The sequence below is a fragment of the Henckelia pumila genome, chromosome 4, assembly GCF_033568475.1.
Source record: "Henckelia pumila isolate YLH828 chromosome 4, ASM3356847v2, whole genome shotgun sequence".
NCBI lineage: Eukaryota > Viridiplantae > Streptophyta > Magnoliopsida > Lamiales > Gesneriaceae > Henckelia > Henckelia pumila.
In genome coordinates this window covers 94,075,597-94,093,115 of record NC_133123.1, presented here as the reverse complement: position 1 = coordinate 94,093,115, position 17,519 = coordinate 94,075,597, and the positions used below count along the sequence as shown (strand labels likewise).

The following is a 17,519-nucleotide window of genomic DNA, read 5'->3' as shown; positions in this document are numbered from 1 at the left end:
GAATTGAAAAGATGAAAAAAAAAGGATAGTAGAAAAAAAGAGTTGAAAAATGTGGTTGAAAAAGTTGTGAAAGAAAGAAAAAATTTGTGAGAGAATGTGAAAAAGTTGAGAAATGAAATGAAGGAAGAAAGAATGTGAAATTGTGAAAGAAAAGGAGTTGAAGTTAGAATGAACATAAAAATATGAATTACTCCTTATTTTGAATTCTTATCTTCATTTGTAGCCATGAGCCAGGCCTTACATTATAAGCAGAATAAGTCCTATTGACTGAGTCTCAGTTGCCTAATATACTAGTGGAGAAGAGTTGCGAGAATTTAGCCTATGGACTGTTGATTGATGCTTTTAATGATTATGAATTTTGATCTAAATACTTACACACTATTATTCGTTGCAATTACCTAATTGTGAGTATTTTTGATAATTATCCTATTTTTGATTCCTATGCTATCCTTGAAAAGTCCTCATGATCTATGAATGTTTGAATTGAATTTGGAGAAGGGTGTTTTGAACTTGAGTTGCGGAGATTGTGAGTTTATGCGGTTATTATTTTGTGATTGGCTAAAACTTTCAAGTGTTAGTAGGTTGGATATGATTGGATTTGATATTTTTGAAATCATTGATGAGGCCATTGTTTCATAATATTTTTTGACTATTCTTGTTGGTTTTTGAGAGATTGAGTTTTTGGAATTTAATAGTTTTGCTCGGGACTAGCAAAAATCTAAGTTTGGGGGAATTTGATAAGTGTATTTTATACACTTAATTTATATATGATTTTAATTGTTAAATATTTGTTTCGAGCAGATTTATGTGGGTATTGTGTTGTTTTTGTGATTGTAGAAAATTATGGTGATTTTGTGAATTATGGAATTTTGAGGAGAAAAATAAGAAGTTTAGAAGAGAAAGAAGAAAGAATAGAAGAAAGAAGAAAATAAAAGGAAACAACGTACAGAAGAGAAGAAGAGAAAGAATGAACAGTGTTGGGCTTTCTTATTGGGCTTATTGGTCAGCGCTTAATTGAGCGCTAATGAGGAGAAGAGGAAAGCTATCGCGCAAGATTTGGAAATTGGGAGAATTGAGATTTCGAGATAAAGGCGCGCCCGCACCTTCACTTGAGCGCCCGCCCTGTAGCTGTTTGGAAAGTTTTATTATTTCGGGTAATTAATTCTTGGGCTTGATTTTGTGGGCTTTTGCTGAGAAATATAAAAAGGAATTTTTATCAGAAAAGAAGGAAGAGCCGCCACATACATCAGAAATCAGAGGGTTTGATCGTGATTTTCCTGAGAAGATTTCTGGAGCTTAATCTGAAGAACGAAGACGGAGTTTGATAGTCCGGACACGGCGTCGACGACGGATTTGTTTCTTATCTTTTATTTAATTCTGAACATGTTTGGATTTATTATTTATTGTTTTCAGAATTTTATTATGAACTAATTTTTATAGTCTAGAGGTCGGATGGAACCTGGTGTAGACACTTTCATGAATTTTTGATTTTATTGAATTGAATTTCTTCTAGATTAATTGTTTTTTCTAGAATTGATTGTCTTTTCAATTATCTGATCAATAATTGATTTGTTATATTTATTTGAAGTCATTGCTCGGGAGAGGGGATTTTGAATAGGACATTAGAAACTACACTGTTAATTATTTATACAGCTCGGGAGAGTGTATGATTTTAACAGAGCTTTTAAAGAGAACATTGTTTTGTGCTAGATCACTGCGATAAATTCTTAATAGGAATATTGGAATTGAATTGTAGTTGATAAACATTATTTGTTGCTCGGGAGAGGGAAATAATATACGTAAGTGTTCTTGGCTATTAATCGATTGGAATTCATGAAGATTAATTAATTAGGATTGATTGTTGTTGAAACCAGGTGAAATATATACCTCTAGACCATTATTCTCTGATTGATATTTATCTGAAAGTTGTGTGTGTGCTATCTAAAATCATCTGATTATTTATTTTTATTGCAAAATTCTCAAAGTTTGATTTTCTAGATAAAGTTTAAACTATTTTAATTACAAGTACTAAAATTTTCATTTTACTCCCTGTGGGATCGATATCTGATTTAATCACTATATTAAAACTTGACACTCGTACGCTTGCAAGGAAATTTCACAACAGAGACTCACCCCCAACCAAGGGCTTAGGCCCTGTCTGCAAGAATCGACGAACACTGAAACGGTCCTCATCTCGATGACGATGGCGGCGTTCCCGATGAGGCTCCCGGTCGGCATCACCCCAACGCCCACCAATACTGCCATGAGAACTTTGGTCGTCACGATTTGCCATCTACAAAATTAACCTAACGGTTATCTTTATGTAGAATCTAAATCCCAAGAATACTTTGCATGCTCTGATACCATAAATGTAGTGACCCTTACCCGGATCACCTACTAAACAGAACTTAGGCATGCAATTAACTTAATAAATAGATATAAGAATAAACTGCGAAAACATTACTAAAATTACAATCCCAAGGCAAGGAATCTGTAAATATCCAAATATTATACAACCAGATCGAACAAATGAATCAATCTAATAACAACAGAATAAAACCTAGGCGAAGCTCCAGCTGGCTAACAACTGCCTAGCCCCTCTTGGATCCTCCCGCCTCATCCAATCGCAAACCTGCCCCATGGAATAGGGTGTCTAGAAACACAGAGTACGAGACGTGAGCATAAAATGCTCAGTACGAGAGTATGAGTATACATGCATGCAAAGTGAACTCCCTATAAACTCGAGGTCAAGGATCAGATAACAGAGACAGACCGGGCCCTGGTATGTAGCACGTTGTGCCGTTGCTTCAGGAGGTGGCTCCCATACCATAATACCAGTGGATATGCTGGACCCAAATCGATGGAAGTCCAACCACTAACAGGATAGGGAAAAACCCTACTTACAGACATCTCGAAGGAGATAGCTCAGTATGCAAATGAATGCAGCATAAATCAATGACATATAAACCATGCAGTCACATAATACATGCATACTCAGTCAGGATATCTCGAACAGTACTTCTGTGCCTCAAATCAGTGCAAGCTCTACCAACTCTAGGTCCACGCCTATAGTCTTCTCTACACTGCCAAATGATACTACTATCATTATAGTGCTCTAAAAGCCTTAACTAAGCTATTGCATACTCCTAAATATTTATAAGAAGCAAAAGCTATACCTTCGTCCGTCGTTAGCACTTTGATGTCGATGCCTCCAGAACTTGGGCACAACTCTTCTATGACTATTGAATGCCTCGACGACTCCCGGGTCAAGCCTAGGAAGGCTAGAACAACTCGAATATGACTAGAGTAGAGAGGAAATCCGGAATTGGCAATTGAAAATGAATTCTCAGCCTTCTATTTATAGACAACGATCGGAGCCTCCGATCCTCGATCGGAATGTCCGAACATCGATCGGAACGTCCGATCCTGCCATTGGAGCTTCCGAAGATCCTGATCTACCACGTGTATATCACTGGTTGACTACGGATAGGGGCGATCGGAGCTTCCGATCCTACCACACGTCATGCCTGACGTAATATCATCCGAGCTTCCGATCCTGCATCGGAGCTTCCGATCCTATTCGGAACTTCCGAACACACCTTCGGAGCTTCCGAACTCTTCCCAAGTAATTATGATTAATTCTTTAATTACTTATTTTGGTTACGGGCTACTACAATGAATTTTGTACTTCAGAATTACCAGACGGATCGCTACATTTAATTGTAGTAACCCAAGTTCTACTTTACATGTTATGATATGACATATTATTTTTTAAGTGGAAAAAAATGATTCAAGATTCATTATTTGGTGAAAATAAGTGGAACATCAGCTCCGGAACGTCCGAAAATGGTAAGAAGGGTCCCGGGGTGTCTTGGACAGTTCGGAAACACCCAAATGAGTTTGGAAGAACCGAACTAGTTCCGACCATCCAAACTCAGCCAGGAACCAGGTGTCAAAATGCTCTTATACATTGAATACATGCATAGTTTGGACGATCCAAACCCGAGTTCGGACCATCCGAACTCAACCACTCAAAAATGTGGCAGAAATGCATAGTTCGGACGATCCGAACCCCTGATCGGATCATCCGAACTCCCCAAGTGTTACCCTACAAATAGAGGTCTTCAACCATAGAATGAATTGCTAATTCACTTGACTCCTCTCTTGATCAGTAGTATATTGAGGGCTCGACGGTATAAGTGAGGCACTGAACTAATAGCATCCAGTTGAGAGTAGAAACTAGGGTTTCGACATCAGCGAGCTAACGACAGAAAAAAGTATGGTCCGAGAATCCTATTTAATTTATAGGAGTATATGTTAGCTTAGTGAAGGCTTGTAAAGCATGATTAGTGAAATGATATATATTTGACTGTAGGCTTGGAACCAAGACTCTGATATGCTTGATCTACTATTAGAGGTACGTAAGTACTGACTGAGATATCCTGCGAGTATATATGCTTATATGTTGCATTTACGTGGCATGATTATGTGGCATGATATATGTTTTACTTCTTTTATATTCATATGTCATGCGCACATACACGTTGAGCATTTTTTCTTTGAGATAGCCATGATAGTTGTGGGGACCTCGGGTTGCTAATCTCAACTTAGGGCAATTAATGAACAATGAACATTCATTAAGCATCAAATAAATAAACCAAGAGCAAAGTAAAAAAATTTTTTTTTTTTAATAAACAGTGCCTCGCTCGATCGGTGAAAAACACCCGATCGAGCGGGATTCATAACCCTGCTCTCGGGTTCCAAACATTTATGGCCTCGCTTGATCGGGAAACTTCAACTGATCGAGCGAGCCATAAACTCAATTCCCCTGTTTTGCAAATAAAGGGGTTGCGCTCGATCGGTGATTATCACCCGATCGAGCGAGCATGGTTTTCTAAAAAAAATACAGCAAAACTCTTTGCTGTCAAAACCAACTCTATAGAAGTATTTGCATGCCAAATCTATACCACAAGCATGATATAACAATTTCAAAACAGGTATAGACATATATACTAAGTCTCCAACATAGTAGACTAGTTTTACAATTATTACCGAATCACAAACTAGTCCAAAGCATGAAATTGTACAACATGTTTCTAAGTAAATCAAGCTAACACATGTTCTACCAGCTATAATACATGTTCTCTTGCTTAAAAACCCGAGTCACCACGTGCTAAGACTCTATCTCGAGCTATCCATGTCAAGTCTGACCAGCTCTTGCCCCACCTATTGCAATGCACACATACAAAACATATCAATAGCCGGAAAACTCCGGTGAGAATAAATCCCAGTATAAATAACAAAACATGCAATAAAAAGAGCATCTCATCTAATGCTATAAAATAAATGCAATGCATGTTTGAAGGATAGGCTAGCAAAGCTGATATCAATAAAGCTTGGTTCTTTGGGATCCCGAGGAATAAAATAGCTCTCAAACTACCGACACTCCCATTCGAGGCAGCATCAAGTATTTTATTACTCTGACTTTGGTGCAACTATAGTGAGTCTTCTGGCTTTGAATATAAATCACATTCTGTGCCATGAGTCAAGCTGACTCTAAAAATAAATCTATATTCCATGCCACCCACTACAGCTCTCCAAACGTCATCTGCACTCTAGGCGATGGCTGCCCTCTGTGCTATTAAGGCTGGAGTTCAAGATGAATGCAACATGATCTGTATGCATTAAAAGCTATAAAACACATCTTGAACGTGTAATCAAATAATCAAACAAAGCAACTAAGTCATTTAAATCACATAAACACATAGCCAAACAATAGCAAATAAGTATGTGATTTTACTCGAGATTAGCAGCTATCTCGAGGGCTCTATCCAATCTGGATAGCTGCTATTTATACCTGTCAATGTTGAGTCTGACACTACTTCAAGTTGCTGGAATCATCATTCAAAACAACATATCAAAAGCTATTCCAATTCTTGACAATTCAAGGCAAGGACAGTAGCTTCACAACTTCTTCAAACTTGATCATTTCTTTTCCAATTTCGAAACGGAATTCCCGAGTCGGCGAGCATTATATCAAATCAATTCTGAAAAGAATTTATTAACAATCAAACAAATGCAATACCAACTCCAATCATGCTGCATTCAATTTACAAGAACAAAGGCTTGACAATTTGCGAATCAACGACACAACAGCTAAAAACCGACAATCGAAAAAAATTCCAAACTAATATAACAATCTATTCTCATCATCTTCCTCAACATATCCACATTTACATACACGTTCCATCACATATTCAGAATTCAGAATTTTCGAATAAACTTCAATAATGCACAATAAATCTGAATAATAGTCTTTTTCCGTTCCGTCTTCGAATACATCATCGATGCTAACTCATGAACATATATATTCAAAAATAATAGCATCCCATATTCAACCCAAAATATCAAACATGAAAGAAATCAATAAAATTTGTACCAAAAGGTAGCTCTCGGAGCGGTGATCGCAAATATATGTTCAAATCGGAATTCTGACGGACGGATATCGAAAAATCGAAGCTTTTTAAGGGCTGAAAATGGCGTGGAAGCTAAGCTGATGTTCTTCCCCATTTCCTACTGCCTTACATGTTTTTTGCTGCTGACTATCAAGTGGGATTTCAGATATATATATTCAAATTGCACTTTAGTCCCTGAACTCTTCAGAAATTTCAATTTAGTCCTCGGCCAATCTTTTAATCCAATTTCAATCCTTATTAATTTAAGAATATTAGAATTTAATTCTAAACTCTAAAAATTCTCAAATTAAATTTTCTCAGATTAAAATTAAATCATTTCGGCCTTAAAATTGCGATATTTGCAAATTGCCTTCTGCGCGAGTTTCACCTCTGAATTCAATTCTCTTTAATTCACGAAACTTGGAATTTAAATCTCAAATTCCATAAATATTCAAATCGCATATTTCAATCTTTTAATTTAAGAATTCCGGAATTTAAATCTCAAAAACTGTAAATTCTCAAATTAAATATTTTCAACTCGGAAATTAAATCTTTAATTTCCATAAATATTCCAATTAATATTTTCTCATATTCGGCATTTAAATCTCTAATCCCGAAATTAATAATTGAAGATTTTCCGGATCTTACAATAGTAGAGCTGCTCAACTCTACACCTATTTACATTGTTTGACACCGGGAGTTTCCGCGTGAGCGGATACTGATACTAAGGTTATCTAGACAAGTGTTGATGTACCCTGTGTTTTGATTCCCAAATGGTACTACACTCAGGGCACCTTATCTGAGCATGACTTGATAGATGACTAGTTACCCAGTCATCACACTTTGATGCATAATATATGTATGTTTACTCATATTTACGTACTGAGCATTAGTCACTCACATCATGGTTATATTCTGGACACCCCATTCGAATGGCAGGTCTGAAGTTGGACGGAGCAAGTGGATCGAGACAGGGCTAGCAGCAGGTTCAGGAGACTCAGGAACTTTTTACTACAATATGTATAAATTTTTGGGAATAAACATTTGGTGTGGTTTTACCAGTTGTATCCTACCTGTTTTCTTGTAATTATGGGATTTTATTTTCCTCGCAATAAACTCTGTTTAAGTTTGAATTATTCCTGTTATTTTATTTACATTAAGCTACTTGCATGCTTAAGGCTACTAGTTTGTAGGTGATCCGTGCGGTTCACTACAATGAGCCTGACTTTGGATGTGATCCAAGGACCTTCAAGGAAGCGTTATCTGATGCCATTTCATCCAAGTGGCTTGAAGCTATAGAATCTGTGAGGAATTCCATGCATTCGAACCAAGTGTGGAATCTTGTGGATTCACCAAAGAGAATTGTTCCTATAAGATGTAAATGTATTTACAATAGGAAACTTGGGGCGGAAGGGAATGTGTTTACCTTCAAGGCGCGATTGGTAGAAAAATGTTATACTCAAAGAGTTGAATTTGAGGAACCTTTTTCTCTAGTCGCAATGTTCAAGTCTATAATGATTTTGCTAGCCATAGAAGCTTGGTATGATTACGAAATATGATAGATGGATGTGAAGACGATATTTCTTAATGGGGATATTAAGGAATAGATTTACATGTCTTAGCCTGAAGGGTTCACATCTATCGGAAGTGAGCATATGGTATGAAAACTTCAGAGATCAATTTATAGTTTCAAGCAGGCATCTAGGAGCTGGAACTTCAGATTTGACGGTACAATCAAAGAGTTTGGTTTTATTAAGAATCCTAAGGAACATTGTATGTAAAAGAAGGACAGTGGGAGTGCTGTGACATTCCTGGTACTTTAAGTTGATGGCATTCTACTCATTAGGAATGATGTAGGGATGTTGCAATCAACTAAAGTTTGGTTAGAGAGTAAGTTCTCGATTCAAAACTTGGGTGAAGCATCTTTCATTTTGGGAATAAAAATCTATAGGGATATATCAAAAAAAATTGCTTAATCTCATGTAGTCTACATACATTGATACCATTGTAAAGAGGTTCTCCATGAGAGATTCCAAGAGAGGGTACATCTTCCATTGTGTCATGGCGTGTCCCTATCCAAGTCCATGTGGCAGCTCTTAGTCGTGTCGCGCCCAAATTAACCCAACTCAGATTAAACAATTAAACATGTAGTAGCGAGAGTAGGGATCGTTCCCACGAGGAAAGTGAAATTTATTTGTGTTCTTAAAAATACTAGAATAAAATAACATGGGTTTTTGGAATTTAAATAAACTACTAATAAATTAAAAGCAAATTAAAATAATTAAAAACAAGCCTTGGCATCGGTCGACTACACCCTTGAAATTATTCATTCGGTCATCGATTCTTTAAAAATAATTAATTTATATTGAATATTCACCATTGAAAATTTAATTCATGTTCCACCTTAATCTTAGTTAATTAAACACCAGCGTTTTAGATTAACCCTTACCAATAAATCAACCCAAATTCCAGAGATCTAGATTTAAATCTAAGGTAGCATTCAAATGAGTGAAACTGATGAAGTTAGACAACACAAACACCAGCAGTTGTATTTAGCCTAGTCAATTGTTGTTCCTACGAATTAACAAATTCAACAGCAGAAAATATTAATCATAGTTGCTTCACAAATTAGATGATTCAAACAATTACGGATTTGAATTCTAATTTAGCGGTAGATTGTACAAAAGAATTATTAGGTGATCATTCTAATAATCAAACACACAAGCATGAAATAAATCAGAACACCTCTTGATACTCAAATTGAATTAAACACTAAAAATCAAAATCTCACAAAGTAAATAAAATCAAGGGTTTCGTCTTCCTTAACCAAGTACAAAAACTAGAAATATTAAATCTAAGAATAGAGAAGATAGAACCTAGCCGCCAGATGTTTTCTTGCACGTTCAGCCGTCCAGAAGATTGATAATCCTCTCAAAAAATTAGATCAAAACCCTTAAATATGACTAGAGTCCTAAAGAAATAAGTTTCCTAACTTAAAAGGATTTCTCGGAAAAGTCGGTGCGCTCGATCCTGTGAGTTGGTAGGATCGAGCGCCAAGAAAATGGTGAACCTACTGTCTGCATCTCTCATGGGCGCGCTCGATCGCACAAGTTGGTAGGATCGAGCGCGCAAAAATATCCAACTTACTGTTTGCAAATTCTTTCTCGCGCTCAATCCTGTGAGTTGGTAGGATCGAGCACGACTTTTTTCCAGCGAGCAGCGATATTGAAAAATTAATATCCGGAGATCTAGCCGTCGGATTGAGCTGAAATTTGGACAGCTGCTTCAAACATTTTGAACGTTATTCTAAATGGTAAAGATCGGATTTGGACTTCTCTAAAATTAAATATGATTTTCTGACCATTGCTGCTTCGTAATTCTTCTCTTATCTCGGCTCTTTCTTCCATCTTTAGTTCCATTTCTTCTCTTTTCCTATATCAAATCACATAAAATGATTAGGAACTATAACATGAATATAATCAATCAAAATGCACCTAATCATCATAATTTAATCCAAGTAAACATAGGAAAATATCGACATATCAAACTCCCCCATACTTAAACATTGCTCGCCCTCGAGCAACACAAAACATAAACACAAATGAATAATGAAATCACAGACTGAAAGAAGTTTTCACATACAAAACAAAATTATGAATACTCTCGATTTTCCATAATACACCATCAGTCAAGCGTAAACGTGTGCTTGTGTCATGTTATTCCAGCTACATGCAACTTCAAAAGAGTCAGTTTTAAGACTATTCGCCGACCTATGACAAATCATTGTGAGTATCCCCATCAAGAGCCCTTTCCTCCCAAAAATCTTCAAACAAAAACACAACTCTCTTGAGATAAAATTACGCACCTTCGGATTTTGCACCCGGTATTTCTTTAGCCCCAATAATTACCCGCAAACTTAGCTATAACTAAGACAAGATTAGAATTTCAATCCCCTCGTCTATAGCTCGGATGAAGCATCAACCCCATTTAATCCGCATGCTTAGACTTGAATTTAATCTGTGAAAACCCAAAATCTTTTCCCGATTTCAATCGCAAGATATTAGCTGAAAAATCAGCATAGGAATCAAGTCGGTTAGTCATCAGATTTTCTCTTCCCTATATTTCGAAATCAAGGCAGATTTGATCTCCGCAATCAGAACAACAACCACCCGAGATCCTAGACTAGAATTTCGTTCCCCCCTCTCCTATATAAACCCCAAGACCCCTTCACAAACTTCACACCATTCTACAAGCAATTTTCGAAGTCCTTAGGCTGCCATGTTCGAAATCCTCTAGGTGTGGAACTGCTGAAGTTCGAAGTGCGCTAGACAATACTCTGCTGAAATATTCCAAATTCGGTAAGACTTTCTACCTTTTTCTTAGAGAATTTAGTGGATAAATTAACTAATATAACATCTTTGTCCATGATTTCGAAGGTTAGAGAAAGAGTGAGAGGCTGCCTAGAATTCGAAAATCAGTAGGCTGATTTTCGAAAGTTTCTGTCCACACTTCAACTTTCCTCGTCTGATTCAAGAACAAAAGCTGTAAGTGTGCTTATATATATATATATATATTTAAAATTTATATACGTTTTAAAGATTTGATCGTCATAATATGTTTAAACCTTGCTATGAATTCTGTTACATGTATGAACTTGAATATTTTAAGACACTGCTTAGACTCGAGTAATGAGTGGAAAGGGAATTTTCAAACTACGTTTGTTATGGCCCTGATACGGTGGGTAACAATAATCGTTCTATGACCTCACCCATTAGAGGGATTACATATATGAGACTGATCAGTTAGCCATAAGTAAAGAGAGGATTTTCAGTGTTTTTGTCAAAATGTTATGAATTATGATATGACATACTATGATGAGTTTTTGTTCAATCATTTTTGTATATATGTATATGATCGATCGGCCTCCACTTGCTGGATGTTTCCCAAAACACTCACCCCTTACTTTTTCCCTCCCAGATATCGAAGAAGACTTAGATGAGAAAGAGCAGGACATGTTCTAGGGTTGGTAACAAGGAAGACAGTGAAATTCTATTTCTGTTCGATTATTCTGGATTTATTTTGGTTTCAGTACTCTGATTTATTTTGTGTAATAAATGCTTCCGCATGTTTTGCTAGTATTTTCGAATTCATATTTTTCATAAGTTTTTCTGTTGGGTTGTAAGACATTTCATTTTGGAATTTTTTATGAAAAAAGACTGGTTCGGTATAGACTGTGCTGCAAGGCTTGTTGTTTCGAATTTTTTTAAAATTTGTAACAACTCCGGTGACACGTCTCGAACACGGGGCGTGACATTAAAGTGGTATCAGAGCCGCCAGGTTCATAATCCGGTTCGGAATTCCTTAAAAAAATTTTACGATTTCTCATAGTGGGCGAAAGGGCCAATGTAGTCCCCTCCGAAACGACCTTACGTCAATTTCCTTACAAAGCCGACTGAAATCAATCGTTTAGGCCTCCAGAATTGCATTTTTGCCATTTTAGGAAAGTTTTCGGACACTTATAACTTTTTGTAGGAAACTCGAAATCTGATTCCGTCAATTTTTTTACGATCCCCTCGTCAAATACTTTTTGATTAAATACATTCTTAAATTTTTCCATTTTTGGATAATTTTTCCAAAAAAATTCCTTATCATGAGAAAATGTCCACTAAATGATAATTTTCCTGTTCTTTGATATTTATCCTGTATCCTAAGCCTTTACATTTGTATTTTCAGGAAATGGCACCAAGTTTTCCTCATACTCATGCCCATGCCATCTTTCGCATGAGGGAACTCGTCATCGATAGTCAGAAGCAAAAGATCACTCGGCTTTGTGCTAAAGTGGCACACGCTAGGCGTGAGCAGAAGGAATGGGAAACAAGGGCCAACAGATTCTTTCACAAGCTGGAACAAGTGAGAGGTGATAACATCTACCTTCGGGATGATATTGACCTTAACCATTTCCGAGAAGAAGCTCTGTGCAATCAGGTTATTAAGTATGAAATGGAGCATGAAAAGAAAAAAGGAAAGATGGAGGAATTTGTATTGGAGCACAAGCAAGTGAAAGAGAAGCTGGAGGCATCTCGTGACACCGTATTCGAACTCTCCGGTGTTGTGAGCCACATGGCTAAACTGGCAGATCAGGATAAGCACCAAAAGCAACAGTTCGATGCTAAACAGGTGCTGATTCGTCAGCAAATGCGAGTTCGCATCCAGCAACTAGAGGTCCAAGTCCAGCAACTGCAAAATACGGTGGCAGATTTGAACACCCAGAATACCATACTGCTCAATGCTGTTAACCAACTACAACCAGATGTCAAGTGAGGAAGATCTGGAGGAAGATCCGGAAGAAGGTCCGGAGGAAGATTCAGAGAAGGATCCGGAGGAAGTAAATATTGAGAGCCCTGTGGAAACTGTGGAGAATGGAAAAGTTATAGTTTTGGATTAGCGAGAATGTCTTAGTTTTGGAGCAAACTTTTGTCTTTTAGCATTATTTTTCAATTCTATTATTGTTTTGAGTTCCTATCAAAAACAGTTTTCTTTTGAAATTAAATAAATAAACATCTTTGCTTATCCTTATGATCGAATTGTTATTTATGTTTGAAATCAGTAGCCCTATTAGAATCTTAGAATCTCATGCGCTTGTAGGAAATGGAAAGGGGTGCTAGAAGAGGACGCAACCCCCGTTTTTGAAATCAGTAGCCCTATTAGAATCTTAGAATCTCATGCGCTTGTAGGAAATGGAAAGGGGAGCTAGAAGAGGACGCAACCCCCGTTACAATCGCAACAACAACAACAACAAAAACAACAACAACAACAACAACAACAACAATGGAAACAATGGGAATCCACCTCCGCCACCAAGAGTCAATCTCGACCCAGTTGATCTGATGGCCATAGCCACGATAGTGGCAACCACCCTCCAGGGAATTGTGGGCGTGAATCAACCGCTCCCACCTCCACCTCCTGCTCAACATGGGAATAAGTATCATTATGAGTCTCTTAGGAAGAACAAGGCGCTGACCTTTGATGGGAGCTCTGATCCGGAAGTAGGTCAAAACTGGCTCAAGAACATGGAAACTCAGCTCCGATTACTTGAAATTTCGGAAGGAGTTAAGGTCGATGTAGTGACACCATTCTTGGAAGACATAACAAGAAAGTGGTGGGAGGAAATCTCTCCAACAATGGTAGCAGTGGGGCCAGTTACGTGGCAGCAATTCTGGGGTGCTTTTCTTAAACAGTATTTTCCGGCAGAAATCAAATTGCAAAAGTTGAGCGAGTTTGAGAACTTTGTGCAAATCCCAGAGATGTCTGTGATGGAGTACACATCTAAGTTCAACTCCCTTGGAACCTATGTACCGACAGTCATGGCTGATGACACTCTGAAAATGCACCGTTTTAAGAAAGGACTTAACAGTCGGATTCAGTCAGCCTTGGCAGTTTTTCAGGCCACAAGTTTTGTTGATCTAATGGGGGCAGCCATTAGAGATGAGACTGATATCAAGAGGCGTGATGATGAAAATAAGAATAAGAGACCCCTCTCAGGTCCATCTAATCCAAGTGGAAAAGGATTCAAGAGGCCAAATCAATCTAATGGTCCATCCAAGGGTTCCACTCCGACTGGTACAACAACTAAGCCATGCCCCATTTGCAATTTTCGTCTCCCAGGTGAATGTCGTAGAACATCTGGTGCATGTTTTAACTGTGGGAAGATGGGACACCGCATTGTTGATTGCCCCGAAACTAAGAAAGTGGGGACCGGACCAAACGTGGCCAATAACTTAGGCAAGCCAAAAGAGGACAAACCCAATGCTCGAGTGTTTGCCATCACTCAAGAAGAAGCTGATGATGCAAGCAATGTCGTGGCAGGTACCATTCTGATCAATCAATTTCCTGCTTATGTATTGTTTGATTGCAGTGCCACACATTCTTTTATATCTAAGAGATTCTCTAAGAAGTTAAGTCTTGAACCTGAAATGCTCGTCGAACCTTATAGAGTAGCAAATCCTACTAGCAAAACTATTGAGACTCATAAGGTTCACTGAAACTGCAATATATGTATCAATAGGCATACATTCAAAGCTAGCTTGATTCAACTCAATATGGTTGAATTTGATGCAATTTTGGGTATAAATTGGTTATCCAAGAACCATTCATTGGTTGATTGTAGAGGAAAGAACGTGAAGCTTCAAGCGTCGAACAAAAAGGAAGTTGTCTTTCAAGGAAAAGACAAGGGACATAAACCCCTCGTATCTGCTTCCCAAGCATGGAAATCCATAAAGGATGGTGAAAAGGTTTACCTAGCTATGATCAACGAGGTAAAGAAAAGGATCCGAACCTAGACTGGATGATATTCCGGTGGTGCAAGATTTCCCGGACGTCTTCCCTGAGGAACTACCAGGAATGATTCAAGATCGTGACGTAGAGTTTGAAATTAATTTGGTATCGGGTGCTGCTCCAATATCTAAAGCACCGTATCGAATGGCACCAGCTGAACTTAAGGAGTTAAAGGATCAACTCAAGGAATTATTGGATAAGAAGCATGTGGTAGTCCGTAACCAAAATCAGTAATTAAAGAATTAATCATAATTACTTGGGTAGAGTTCGGAAGCTCCGAAGGTGAGTTCGGAAGCTCCGATCAGGATCGGAAGCTCCGAACAGGATCGGAAGCTCCGATCGATATTACGTCAGGCATGACGTGTGGCAAGATCGGAAGCTCCGATCAGGACCGGAAGCTCCGATCACCCCTATCCGGAGTCAACAAGTGATATTTTGACACGTGGCAGATCAGGATCTTCGGAAGCTCCGATGGCAGGATCGGACGTTCCGATCGAGGTTCGGACGTTCCGATCAAGGATCGGAAGTTCCGATCGTTGTCTATAAATAGTAGGCCGAGGCTTCACTTTCATTTGCCAATTCCAAGTTCTCCTTTCCATTCTAGTCCTTTTGGAGCTGTTCTAGTCTTCTTAGGCTTGGTCCGGAGGTCAGCGAGGCGTTCGGTAGTCGTAGCGGAGTTGTGCCCAAGTTCTGGAGGCAGCGACATCAAAGGGCTAACGACGGACGAAGGTATAGCTTTTTACAGATATTTAGGAGTATGCAATAGCTTAGTTAAGGCTTTTAGAGCACTTTAATGATAGTAGTATCATTTGGCAGTGTAGAGCAGACTTTAGGCGTGAACCTAGAGCTGGTAGAGCTTGCACTGTTTTGAGGTACGAAAGTACTGTTCGAGATATCCTGACTGAGTATGCATGTATTATGTGACTGCATGATTTATATGCCATGATATTATGCTGCATTCATTTGCATCTTGCTGTATCTCTTCCGAGATGTCTGTTAGTAGGGTTGTACCCTATCTTGTTAGTGGATGGACTTCCATCGATTTGGGTCCGGCGTATCCACGGTTATCTCTGTATGGGAGCCACCTCCTGAAGCGACGGCACAGTGTGCTACATACCAGGGCCCGGTCTATCTCTGTTATCTGATCCTTGACCTCGAGTTTATAGGGAGTTCACTTTGCATGCATGTATACTCATACTCTCGCACTGAGCGTTTTATGCTCACGTCTCGTACTCTGTATTTTCTGGACACCCTATTCCATGGGGCAGGTTTGAGATTGGACGAGGAGGGTGGATCCAGGAGGGGCTAGTCAGTGGTTGGCCAGCTGGAGCTTCGCTTAGGTTTTTATTACTGTTGTTTTGGGGTTTTTACAACTATTCGATTTGGTTGTATATTATTGGATAAATTACAAATTCCTTTATTTGGGATTGTATATTTTGATTATGGATTCCGCAGTTTTATTCTGATATCTGTTTAATTAAGTTAATTGCATGCATAAGTTCTGTTTAGTAGGTGATCCGGGTTAGGGTCACTACATTTATGGTATCAGAGCATGCAAAAGAATTCTTAGGATTTAGTCTCATCTTGAGGTATTTTTGTAGATGTCAAATTGTGACGACCGGAGTTCTCATGGCAGTGTTGGTGGGCGTTGGGGTGATGCCGACCGGGAGCCTCGTCGAGAACGGCGTCATCGTCATCATGACGACGAACGTTTCACTGTGCGTCGATTCTTAGCTATGGGTCCTAAGCCCTTAGTTGGAGGTGAGTCTCCGGAGGATGCGGAGAACTGGTTAGACCGCATGGAGACGACTTTTCAGACTTTCCAATGCACCGAGGAGCAGAAGGTGGAGACCCTTGGCTATCTTCTGGATGGGCGTGCGCGCAGGTGGTGGAGGTTTACTTCTGCACCTTTTTTTGCGGCGAGAGGAGTGGCCACCTGGGCCGAGTTCCGCACAGCTTTCCAAAAGCGGTATTTTCCTCCTGAACTCCGTCAGTCGAAGGCAGGCGAACTACTGAGTCTGCGACAGGGAGCCATGTCTATCGATGAGTATCAGCAGAGGTTCTTTGATCTGCTATCCTATTGCCCCGAGATTGCTGATAGCTCAGAGATGAAGTATAATCTGTTCCTTCAGGGACTTAACCCTGAGATCCATGACCGTGTGGCGGTTGGCGACGACATGTCTTACGAGGGTTTGGTGAGCCGTTGTCACCAGGCGGAGGACAGCATTCGGCGGAACAAGTCTTTCTCTCAGTCGAGACCTGCTAATTCTTTGGGTCCCCGTGCCCAAACTTTCAAGAAATCTGGATCTTCTTCTTCCTCTGGTTCTGGAGGTGTTGTGCGTAACGGTAAGAAGGACAAGTGTGATCACTGTGGGAAGAACCATCCATCCGACAAGTGCCGTAGAGCTTCTGGAGCTTGTTTCCATTGTGGAGAGACTGGTCATATCCGGAGGGATTGTCCACTGTCTGGGGGAGGCGGTTCTGGATCTGGTTCAGGATCGGGTTCTCAGGCCACCGTACAGCAGAGGTCGCAGGGACAGTCTGCTGGGAGTTCTCATTTGAGGCCACGAGCTTCTGGCCAGGTGTTTGCCCTGAGACATGATCAGGCTGTGGAGGAGAATGAGAAAGTCATCGCAGGTACATTTTTGCTTTATGGTACACCTGCTCTAGTACTTATTGACACTGGTGCATCTCATTCCTTCATTTCTGCACGTTTTGTTAAGAAGCATA

General features: G+C 39.2%; 1 protein-coding gene and 1 long non-coding RNA gene across 2 annotated transcripts; one reads left to right on the top strand and one right to left on the bottom strand.

The window, feature by feature from the left end:
• Nucleotides 1-5,026: 5,026 nt before the first annotated feature.
• On the bottom strand, nucleotides 5,027-6,567 carry LOC140894794 (uncharacterized). Its single transcript, XR_012153944.1, has 3 exons — nucleotides 6,440-6,567; nucleotides 5,858-6,047; nucleotides 5,027-5,226 (listed from the first exon to the last, which is right to left on the bottom strand). It is a non-coding gene; the product is annotated as an uncharacterized lncRNA (long non-coding RNA).
• A 6,775-nt stretch (nucleotides 6,568-13,342) lies between these two features.
• LOC140861420 (uncharacterized) lies at nucleotides 13,343-14,497 on the top strand. The gene has a single exon (XM_073264438.1). It carries the CDS (start codon nucleotides 13,343-13,345, stop codon nucleotides 14,495-14,497), a length of 1,155 nt encoding a protein of 384 aa, XP_073120539.1.
• The last annotated feature ends 3,022 nt before the right edge of the window (nucleotides 14,498-17,519 follow it).